Genomic DNA, 10,892 nt, shown 5'->3' on the forward strand with positions numbered 1-10,892 from the left:
GGTGTGGGAAAGGCCAGCTCCAGGGAGCTGCAGAGCTTTTGTGTCCCGATGAGTGAAAGAAGCCTGTTTGCACTTAGCAGCTGCTCTGTTGTCTCGCAGCCACTCCTGACATCACCGGGCACAAGAGGAGTGAGAACAAAAACGAGGGCCAGGAAGCCCTGATGTACTGCAAGTCCGTGGGCTTCCCCCACCCCGAGTGGGTCTGGCGCAAGAAGGTCAATGGGGTGTTTGAGGTAAGGAAGGGGGCTCAGGATGTCTCTACCTGCCCAGACCCCCCAGAGAAGGAGGAAAGCAGCACCTTGGGGTTAGGGATGGGCTGTTGAAGGTGCTCTGTAACTTCTCAACGTGCAGTCCCTCCAGCGTGAGTGAAGGTGGATATTTTTTGGCAGCACTGAGGATGGATGAGTGTTATGTTGATATTTATATTATTGGTGTGTGAAAAAAATTGCTCACTGCATTGCTGGGCAAAGTTAAGAACTTGCCCTGAAAGCCATTTTCTGAAATCTGCTACAAACTGCAAGATCTGAGCTATGAAATATGATTGGAAACCACACTGGGTTATAAATTCCTCCAGGTTTTACTGCTTGAGCTCACAAGACTCACTATGAGGAGGTGGCAGTGATCCCTATGAGTGCTTGGGTGATCTGTTTGTTCCATGCAGCCAGTGATGGAGTGAGCAGGAAAATGTGACCAGCACTGGGAACAGCAGGGAGGAGCTGGGAATTTCTAACCCCTCCAGCCCAGCTGGAGAATTGGATGGATGGAGCCAAGATGTTAAACAAAGAACAGGGTGGGATGAGTGTTCCGTGCTGAGTGTGAGCTTCCTAAGGGGTGGTGCTGCAGGAGTGGCCGAGTGCTGGCAGCGATCGGGCCCCGCTGAGCGCAGGGTTCCCTTCGGGGTGTTCTGGTGGTGTTTGGAAAGCCAAACACCAGGCCTGGGCTCCTCCTGCAAATCCCTTGCAGTTCCCGTGACACAAAGGCCCCAGAACTTAAAGCTGTTGCTGTTTCCCACCCCTGTCCCTTTGCCAGGACATCAACAACTCCTCGGGCAGGTTCTTCATTTCCAACAAAGAGAACTACACCGAGCTGAGCATCACAAACCTGCAGATCAACGAGGACCCCGGCGAGTACCAGTGCAACGCCACCAACCAGGTGGGCTCCGTGTCGGTCACCACCATCCTGCGCGTGCGCAGCCACCTGGCCCCGCTGTGGCCCTTCCTGGGCATCCTGGCAGAGATCGTGATCCTGGTGGTCATCATCGTCATCTACGAGAAGCGGAAGCGGCCGGACGAAGTTCCCGACGGTAAGTGCGCCCAGCGCCGCCTGTGACGGAGCTCGGCCCGCAACGGGAAGCGCCCTGCTGGAGGAGCGAGGAAGGACCAGCAGCCCGCTCTGTCCCGCTCCACGCTCCTGCCTTCCTCCTCTCCTCCCTCTCCGGACATTAAGCGCAGAGGGTCCAAGGCGCAGCGCTGGATTTCAGGGGGGCTCAGACCGTGGGGTGGGAGGGGTTATGGATACCTTTCAAGCTTTGTTGCACGAGGGATGGAGTGCTCCCGTCTCTTTCCTGCGGAGTGCTGCCCCGAGGAGCGCAGGGCAGCACAGGGGCAGAGCTGGCAGCACCCTCCCCCCGTGGTGGCATTCGCTCCTCCCCGTGGCCTCGGGGTCGGACACTGGGCAGGGGCTGTGAGGAACATGACACTCAAACTAAGGAATCATTGCACTTCAAGGGGTTGGGGCTGCAAAGGTGCTGCAAAACTCAAATGTGTTCAGGGTTCAGAGACGGGGGGAGGGCTCTTATCTGCTGTGTAGCTGAATCTGTAGTTAAGGAATGCTCTGAAACTGTATCTAATTGTAGCCACTGATTAGGTTTTATAAAAATAGGGCTTATTATCAGGTTTGATGGTAGCAATAATTAGTTAATCTGTGTTTGGTACATACAAATAGTAGTAACTTTAATCTGTGAGCTTCTCCTGCACACCTTCCCCTGTGCACAGCTGGGGAAAGGGGCAGCGTGACGCTGAGTATTTGCAAGATCCACGCTGAGAAACAGCCTTTAATGTGCTGCTAGCAGCTTACTCCAGTGTGTAGCGAGAAAACCTCTGCAAGGACTCCTTGGGAGAAGCAGCAGGAATGTCATAGTGCTGTAGGAACACGATGGATGCAGGTGGAGGGCAGCGTGCTGGAGTGACCCTCAGCACCCTCCCGGGCTGGCCAGGCCTTTCCCAGTGGGAGCTGTTGCCAGGGCAGCTGGGTGTGGCTGTGGGGCTGCAGGGGATGGAAACAAGAGGTGTGAAACAGTGATGTGTGTGTGGGCTGGGCACAGCCACCTTCACCGGCCTCACACGGGATCCAGAGTGAGGAGAGGAGCTCATGGAACACACAAGAAATGGAATAATGGGAGAAGGGGAGGCTTGGATCAGAACTGGCTGACGTAGTGCATCCCTAGAGGAAACCAGCTTTGGTTGTAAGCCTTGAGTAGCACTTACTAACTGCTTACAGAGCATGTGTGGGACTGTTCTTGGGGTGTAGCCCCCCAGTTGCACCGTAGTGCATGTTCTGTGCATCACTAACAGCTTCCAGTGGCTCCGGGGCTTGTCCTGCCCTCAGCGTGGCCTCAGGGACCTCCACCAGCCCGGAAAACTCGGAACAGCCAATTTCCATGTTCTCTTGCACATACCCACCTCCATGTCAGTGATTGCAGTTCCCTGCGTTCAGAATTTTCATTGCGTGAAGTTGCACAAGGACCAGAACAAGGTCCTGGTAATTTGATACCCAAATATTCCCTGCAAGCAGCCCCAAACGGACTGAATCCAGCAGGAATTGGCTTTGGCGTGACCAGCTCGCAGCACAGCCCCCGTGGTGGTGCAGGGGAGCTCACATTGGAGGTGAAGAGTTCACTGCCTCTTTCTAAGGCAGGAGTTTTCCTGGCTGGTCTGGCCGCTCCTCAGGTACCGGAGGGATCCAGGCTCATCATCCCCCCGGAGCTGTCCAGGATGATGAGCCAAGGAGCTGAGGTTACTCAGTGCTCGCTGGGGCTGCTGTTCTGAGGGCAGAGCCCTGGAGAGTGACACGACGCACCTCCGTGGGGGTCAGACGTTCTCCCTGTCCTCTTTCCTGGAGGAAGAATCCATGCTGAGTATGACAGTCCGTACCTGTGGATGAGGTTTGCCTGGCTGACGGACGCAATCGGCATCACGCCGCCTTGAGTCCCACATTCCTTGGATAGTTGTGCATTTTCCGTACTGGCATCGAAGCTTTCCGTGCTGCCATCCGTGGTGGGGAACACCCCGGGAGCTGGGCCCTTGCAAATGCACACGTGAGAAATCACCAGGAGCCTGCTGATTCCCACGTGTGGACGTTTGACTGGGGTTATCCTGAATTTTATTATTTTCAAGACATGGTTACGAAATGCCAAAGTTAATGCCGGAATGCAGTGGCGTGCTCAGCGTTTGGAATTGCAGCTCCCTGCTTCCAAAATCACACCTCCGCCTCCGCTGCCACAGTGAGCGGGGCAGGAACATCAGGGAGCTGTGGCTGAGCCGGCAGGCTGAGGCCAAACACCACAGCACTCGTTATCCACAGCATCTGGCACCAGCCGGGATCTCTCCGCTGGCTTTTCCAATCCTGGTGTCGGTGGGACGTGCTCAGCTCTAGGGATCGTGCTCATGGCAGAGCTCCACATGAGATGGTGCTACAGCAACCGCTGAGCTGTTCCTGCCCTTCCTCCTGGGATGGGAATGTTCTCTTTGGACCTCTCCACATTTAGACACTGAGATTGCTTCATCATCCCCACCATCAGCCCGTCCTCGCAGGGCGGAGTAACTCTGGAATGCCCTTCCTGAGTGCCCAGGTTTCTGTGATGTGTGGCAGCCCCGGTCCCGCAGTGGAAGGTTTGAGGATGGATGGCCCCTGTGGATGTGTGCCCAGGGATCGTTACCCTTTGGCTTGGCACGCCCTCCTGCTGCGGGATGGCGCTGGCTGCAGATCCCTGTAAAGATCCCAGTCCCGAGGGTTGGGCTGTAGGTGTTGGACGTGTGGTGTCCCCCCTCTGCAGCACCTCAGGGTGCCACACATTCACCTCAGGGTGTCTGCCACCCTCCCTCAGGAATCCTCTGATGTCCTGGCCAACGTCTGGCCTGCTGAGAGGAGCGCACGGATAACTGCAAACGTGGCCACTTCCTGTGCTCAGGAAAATCAAAGGCTTTTGGAGCAGGAGGAGCTGTTAATGAGCTGCTCAAGCACACCTTGGCTCCCGACTGGGGCAGTGCAGGATGAGCTGCTGGTTTGGGGTCCTGCTGGGAGCTGCAGGTGCCCACACAGAGCTCTCACCTCGTGCTGTGCTCAGGTGGTACTTGAGGGCTGGCTCAGGTGAACCTACACAAATGTCAGTGTTTGGGGTGTGCTGGGTCAGCCCCTGGGGTGAGACCAGTCTGGTGCTGAGCTCAAGTGCCCAGTTAGTCCTGGGGGATGCAGCTGGTGGGACAGAAACATTCTCTGGGTGAGAGGATGCTCAGGTGTCTGGGATTTTTTTCCCCAGCACTTGGGAACTCTGCCTGGCCAGCCCAAAGAAACAATTGAACGAATTCCCTTTCCCTCCCATCTCCATGTTCTGCAGGCTTCAAACGCCCTGGCTCAGCGTGCTCATGGCTCCGTCCCTGGGAGGCTGGGGAGGGTGATGGACTCCTGGGTACACTTGGAGCAGTTCTGTGCTCCAAAACACTTCCCAGTGTGAAGCTGTTCCCTCTGTTGGAAGCACTGCCCATGCTGGAAGAGCAGGGACACTCCTTTAACTTTGGCATTTCCTGACTGCAGGGCTGGGTTGTGCATGGACCTCGCTTTGTGTGTCCAGTGAGCTGCTTGGTGTGCCTCGGGCCAGGGCTGCTCAGGAGCTCCTTCGCTGATGTTTCCTCCTTCTCAGAACTCTGATTTGGGAGTTAATTCTTTTCCCTGCTGCTGGAGAGCAGGAACAGGAACGTTGCACCTGTGAAATCCCTGTTTCCACCAAAACAGTGGCATCGGGGGGTGCCTGGCACAGGGTTTGCTGCGGTGCCTGTGGATGAGGGGTTCTCCCAGCACATCCAAATCCCATGCTGGAAGGAGGAAGGGAGGGCAGATGGCGCTGGAATTCCTGCATCCCTTCAGAATGTGAGTTCTGACTTGCTTTACGCCTGGTAAGGCAGCATCCAGCTTGCCTCCCGTTCCCAGGGAGTGGCCAGGGGCTGGCAGATCCAGAGGGGGCTGGCCACGTGCAGCTTCCGTGGCTTTGGGGACGAGAGCTGCATGAGCGTGGCATGCCCTGGCACGTGGCTGCATGCCCGGCGGGGGGCGGGTCCAGCAGGGAATGCCGGGGTGCTCCCCTGGACAAGGAGAGAAGGGAATGGCTTTGTTCCTCTGTGGTAGAGCTCGAGCTGCTTGGTTTCCATAAACGGAGTGATCAGCCAGCACCACCTGAGTGTAGCGTAGCACAGGTTCCTAAAGGGAGTGGGGGTTTTGCTGTTGTTGGATCAGAGAGTCTAAAATCAGCACAGCCCCTGGTGTAAAGGGTGTTTTCTGGGTAAGTAGAAAGTAAAAACCCCTTGGCTCCATTCCCCGTAGGACTGGGAGCGGTTTTTACTTGTGCATCCATAGTGACGATCTCGAGTCCGAAGCCGTGAGGTGACTGGGTTATAACGTGTCGCTTTTCATTCTTCCCCTCTCATTCCTCAGCCTAATCCAAAGACTTCCCTTAAATGTGTTTCTTCTCCTGGCTCTGCAGAAGCTCCATCCAAATCCCCACATTCTTTCTAACCCTCTTTTGCTTTTTTCTTGACTTTCCCTGTTCCTGCTATTACTGTAAGTAATTGAAAGAAACAAACTGTTTTAACTGCAACCGTTTGCCTTTTGTAACAAGTGATCTTGGTGGGGTTTTTTTTCCCTTTTCTGCACATCTTTCTCTCCCACACTTCGAATTCATCAGGGTGAGCAGATTGTAAGGCAGGTACATAGTGAGGCCATAGCCACCAGCTGTTCCCAGTGGGAATGGATCATGACACAGGACCTCGAGCTGCCACAGGCTCTGGCTGCTCCTTCAGAGCATTTGAGCTGCCCCAGGCCAGGCTGGATGGGGCTTGGAGCAGCCTGGGACAGTGGGAGGTGTCCCTGCCCATGGCAGGGGTGGCACTGGATGGGCTTTAAGGTCCCTTCGAACCCAAACCAGTCTGGGACCGATTCTTTGCAGGTTTTAAAGCATAAGCCAAGATGTAGAATCCCTTCAGAAGCAAAAATTGGAATCTTAGTGCTGGAAGAACCCGCAAGTGTTTCATTTTTAACTTCCACCAGTCACAAGATGCTTCCCAGGATTAATTTGATATTAAAAATAAACCCTGTAGCTTTCCAAAGGCGGTGAAAGAAACTGAGTGACATCTAAAATGCCTTGTAAATTAAGGCTGAAAGTGGGGGGGGGGGGGGGGGGGGCACAAAACACATTCCCATACAAGTGGAGGAGCTAAGGGAGATCTAGTTGTCATCATCTTCCAATTTTAATTCCCAGATATTTTTGCCTGCAGGGATTGATTACATGTGTTAAAGACAAGCAGCACTTCTCCCCCTTTGGTTCAGAAATGTGTGCTTTTGGGACCCCATGGAGCAGGTCATTCCATCCCCGCAGGAAAGGCTTGGCTGTGGGGGTTATTCCTGTGTTCTGTGACCAGGGGGGTTTTGGAGCCTGCAGATGCCCAGTCCCAGTGGAGACCCTGCAGGAGGAGGGGCTCGGTGTGGTCAGTGGCCGCTCCTGGCAGCGTGTGGGGAGCGCTGGGAGGACCTTCCTGTGCCGTAGGTGGTACTGACTGTTCCAGAGCAGGGCTGTGGCATAAAACTTTGGGTTATATTGATCTTGTCGGTTACTATGACTTCTTTTTTTTTTTCCCCCCTTCAATTGCATCATACCCTTAAAAAATGGTGGTAAGTGAGAGCTCTGCATGCTTTGGAGTTTGTTTAACCTCCGCTTCAGTCTATACAACGCACAAGTCATAACGTTAACACTCTTGAAAACTTCCTCATTCACGTTCACAACTAATTTGGATTTCAGTTTGCTGTTTTGAACCTTTTCTTTAGTCTGATTTTGTACTGGTTTTTCTGTTGTTCTGTTGCCCCTGGTTTCGCTGAGGGTTCGGTCTGTGTCTGTACTGTACTGGGGATGCTTTTCCAGCACTTAACGGCTGGCTGAGAATTTCCCTCGGTCTTTTTATCTCTGTTTTAGGTTAGAGGTGGGACAGGGAGGAGTGGTGGGGATCCACCATCTAGTTAAAGTATTCCAGTAGGCTTTTTTGTGGGATCTTTGTGAGGAATCACCGATGGCAGCCGTTCTAAATGTGAAGCTTCTTTTTTTTTTTTGGAAAACACAAACCTGCTGATCTGAAATGGGCATTTAAATCTTTGAGCAGAGAAGGGAAAATGGTTATTTTGTAGTGAGTGTCCACGGTGCAGTTCAATATTGCTGAAGTCCAGCCAAACAAACTCCCAAAGCTGTCGATGGTGCTTGTTGGAGCCGAGCTGGGTCTCAGAGGCAGCACTGGTGTTGGGGGGCCAGGGCTCGCTGTCCTCGCAGGCTCGTCCCGCCCGGAGCGCGGAGCTCGGCTGCTCTCGGATCCTTGATTCCCAAAGATGTTTGTGGAAGGAAGCTGTAGATTCCTCTGCTGTGCTTTGTGTTTGAGTACCTGATGTGTCTCTGTATATCTCACTGTATATACAACAGCACATTGATGTCTGGCTGTCCTTCCTAGTCCCAGTTCTCTGTACCGTGTCCGATAGTTACTGTTGCTGGTACTGGAATTCTGTGGACACCGGTGTGTCGCTAGTCTGTTATTTTGGCTGTAAAGCTCTTGGTTTGTGGTTAGTTCTTTATTTTTGAAGTATTTTTTGTTCCGGTCACTGTCTGTGCTAGCGGTGGCTTTGCCTCTCCGTTGCCTCGAAGGCCCAGGTGGAGTAATGTCCCCTCTCCCTGACATTACTCCTGGCGTGTGCTCATGCGGATGCCTACACTGTAAGACTGTAATTTCCATAACTGCTTCATGTGCACTAAGCACCCTTGTGGAATCCTGCTGAGAGTTTCTCAAAGACTTCCCTGAAAAATCCCTCCGGCACGAGGTGGGAACGGCAACTGTCAAGTGCCCAAACCAGCAGGGCTTGAATTGGTCCCCCCAAAATCCATCTGTGGGAGCATTAGGTTCCTGGATTGATTCTTGTACTGTTGTGTAAATGCATTTCTGTCTTCTGTACTGCAGCATGGGAGAAAACACAGTGTTTGAGAATTCCAAAAAAGTCCAATTGGTCATGAGAGAGTTAATATGAAACATTCCTCATTGGCAGATTTGCTCCCCCCAGTTCTTAAATGAGTTTTGCCCAGGGCCACGGGCAGGACAGTGCTGTCAGGCCTCTGCAGCTGAAGTGTGTCTGGAGGTGTCCCAGCACCCTGACTCCTCCTGGTGACATCGGATGCCGCTGCCCAAGGACCATGGTTGGGGCTGGAATCGAGTGTTCCCCTTCAGCCTCCTCCTAACATGGTCCCTTCTAATTAAACCTTGAGAAAAATGGGGAATGCAGAGGTTGTGTCGTCCGTGGGGGAAGATGAGTGTGGGGTATGTACCCTCTGGGGTGTATCCCAGGAGTTACCCATCAGCAGTGGAAAAATGACTTAAAAATTACAATACATATTAAAAAAAAGTCAATGCAAGCAAACATCCAGCAGGATTTTACAACTGAACCGTTGGTTTGTCTCCTCATCTATTTTTTATGAGATTGAACCACTGGAACTTGGGGACAAGATGAGTCTTGACCATGTTGCACCAATCTGTCCGCTACAGTTGCAGTCCTTCATGACCAGCATTCCAAGTGTTAACTAAACCCATTGAAGCAACATACCTGCCATTAAACCCGAATCCAGAGCAGTAACTCCATGATCCTTGCACTCCCGACTGGAATGGCCTTTGATGCTGTAGATAGATGAGTTTGCTGCTCGCACTGCAGCCCCCTGCAAACACTGACTCTCTTTTTCTTTCCTTCCCTTGTCTCTCCCTCGGTGCATCGGGACGCTTGCTGCAGATGATGAACCAGCTGGGCCAATGTAAGTGTGTTTTAAGGAAAAAAGTACTGTTTGGGTTAATCTGGGGGGTTGTGGGAGGTGAGAAATCATAGGATTGATATTGCATGTGACATTACAGATGGTGTTGGACCCTCTGGTGTGTTTCGTATAGCACTGGAGGCAAGAAAAGCAACATCCTGCTAGAAAACAAATACTGTGCTAAAATACAAAGTCTAAAATGGCGTTGTCTTCAGCCAGTTAAAGGGAGGGAGCATGCAATGCTGTTTAACCAAGTACAAATAATGTCCATTTTTCCCGTACCTGGGGCTTGATTTTCAGTGCACTTCTCTCTCGTGTCCCTTTCTGCAGGAAAACCAATTCTACAAACAATCACAAAGACAAAAACTTACGCCAGAGAAACACAAATTAAAAATGCTCATCATGTAAGTATTGCCTGCGCCGGGCCGGGAGCGGGCAGGCCCAGCCCTCCTGCCCGGAGTGCTGGGGGCGCGGCAGCAAACGCGTTCCCTGGATTCAAACATTGCCGCTGCGCCGAGGCCGCGCCGGCCTTCTGGGGGGGACCAAAGCATTGATTGCCTCGAACAGGCGGGTGGTTTAAGGACCTGCTTGCTAAAAACTAGACAAAGCTGCTGAGCCCTCCTGATTCCCTGTAAAAGGTGGAGCTGGGGCTGTCGGGAGCCGTGGGGATTGCAGGCTGCGGCGGCTCGTGCTGTTCACCATTGACTAGCACCTCTTTCTCGTTTCTTTTTTAGAGCTTTAAGTTTCTGAGAGACTGATGGCAATATGACCTGCTAAATTTAAGGGTTGGAACTCTTGGTTCTAGAACTCCAGTTCTGTCTGATTTCTTTTTTTTCTTTCCTTTCCAAGTGAGCAACAATATGACTGTCTAACGCATGCCTTATTTAGCCTCTCCTGCAAGGATGACCTAGCCAGATGAATTTTAATAATGCTTCCGTGTAGAAGGTGTAAACTCTTTTGGGCTTGATGTGCTGTGAATGTTGCTTTTTTTTTCTCCTTTCCTCTCTTTACACGAGCAGTAGCCAGGCGGGTTCACGCATGCGCTGTTTTTTACTTCCTGTAGCTGTTAAATTCGGCACCGCTCAAACCGCACCGCTGCCATCTAGTGAGACTTCTTTTGTAAAGTACAGCAAAACTTAAAGATATATACAGTATATATTTATATTTGGGGGAGGGGAAACCAGAAGTCGTTGTGGTTCATTTCGAAGCTGCTGATATTCATTCCTTACTGTATGGCTGGAAGGAGGGAGCGATGCCGGGCCGGCGCTCGCAGCAGGGACATGGACATTTCCTTAAGGGCTTTAACCACGGAGCGCGGGGTGTCCTGTCGGGCGTCAGGGCTGGGTGGTGCCAGGGGCTGCTGGTGGTGGTGGGATGCAGTTGGAAACAAAAACAAACCTTCAGTTTATAAATATATATATATGATTGCTTTTTAAGTGATTTTTTTTTTTTTTTTGTTAACTCATGTAAATTCTCAAATCCTTTTGCACTGATGTGTTCGACATATTCTTGTACATTCAATTCAGGCAAACTTTTATAATTTTCTTTTTTTTTTTTTTGTTTAAATGATGAAGTGTTACAGCATGGTGATATTCTATGCAACTAGTTATTCCTCTTTAGTTTGACACTGTAATTTCTCATGATTTAAAGATTGTAGAAATAGACCTACCAGGGTTCTCATGATGTGCGTAACTGTAGCTGCATGAACTCGTGTTCTGTGTATTTGTTGAAGTGCAATGATGTATAAAAAGTGGGTTCACCTGTTTTTAAAAATAAAACACTGACAAAAACCGCT

At 51.6% G+C, this 10,892-nt stretch overlaps 1 protein-coding gene across 1 annotated transcript in view; it reads left to right on the forward strand.

The window, feature by feature from the left end:
• Positions 1-10,891, forward strand: part of NPTN (neuroplastin) — a 44,121-nt gene extending 33,230 nt beyond the window's left edge. Inside the window, exons 7-11 of the mRNA XM_039557815.1 lie at positions 100-233; positions 1,030-1,303; positions 9,079-9,100; positions 9,428-9,501; positions 9,832-10,891. Coding sequence (XP_039413749.1) covers positions 100-233; positions 1,030-1,303; positions 9,079-9,100; positions 9,428-9,488 — 491 coding nt within the window. The 3' untranslated portion in view covers positions 9,489-9,501; positions 9,832-10,891. The remainder of the gene's footprint in view (positions 1-99; positions 234-1,029; positions 1,304-9,078; positions 9,101-9,427; positions 9,502-9,831) is intronic.
• The last annotated feature ends 1 nt before the right edge of the window (position 10,892 follows it).

Source organism: Corvus cornix, chromosome 10 (genome assembly GCF_000738735.6).
Source record: "Corvus cornix cornix isolate S_Up_H32 chromosome 10, ASM73873v5, whole genome shotgun sequence".
NCBI classification, from domain to species: domain Eukaryota; kingdom Metazoa; phylum Chordata; class Aves; order Passeriformes; family Corvidae; genus Corvus; species Corvus cornix.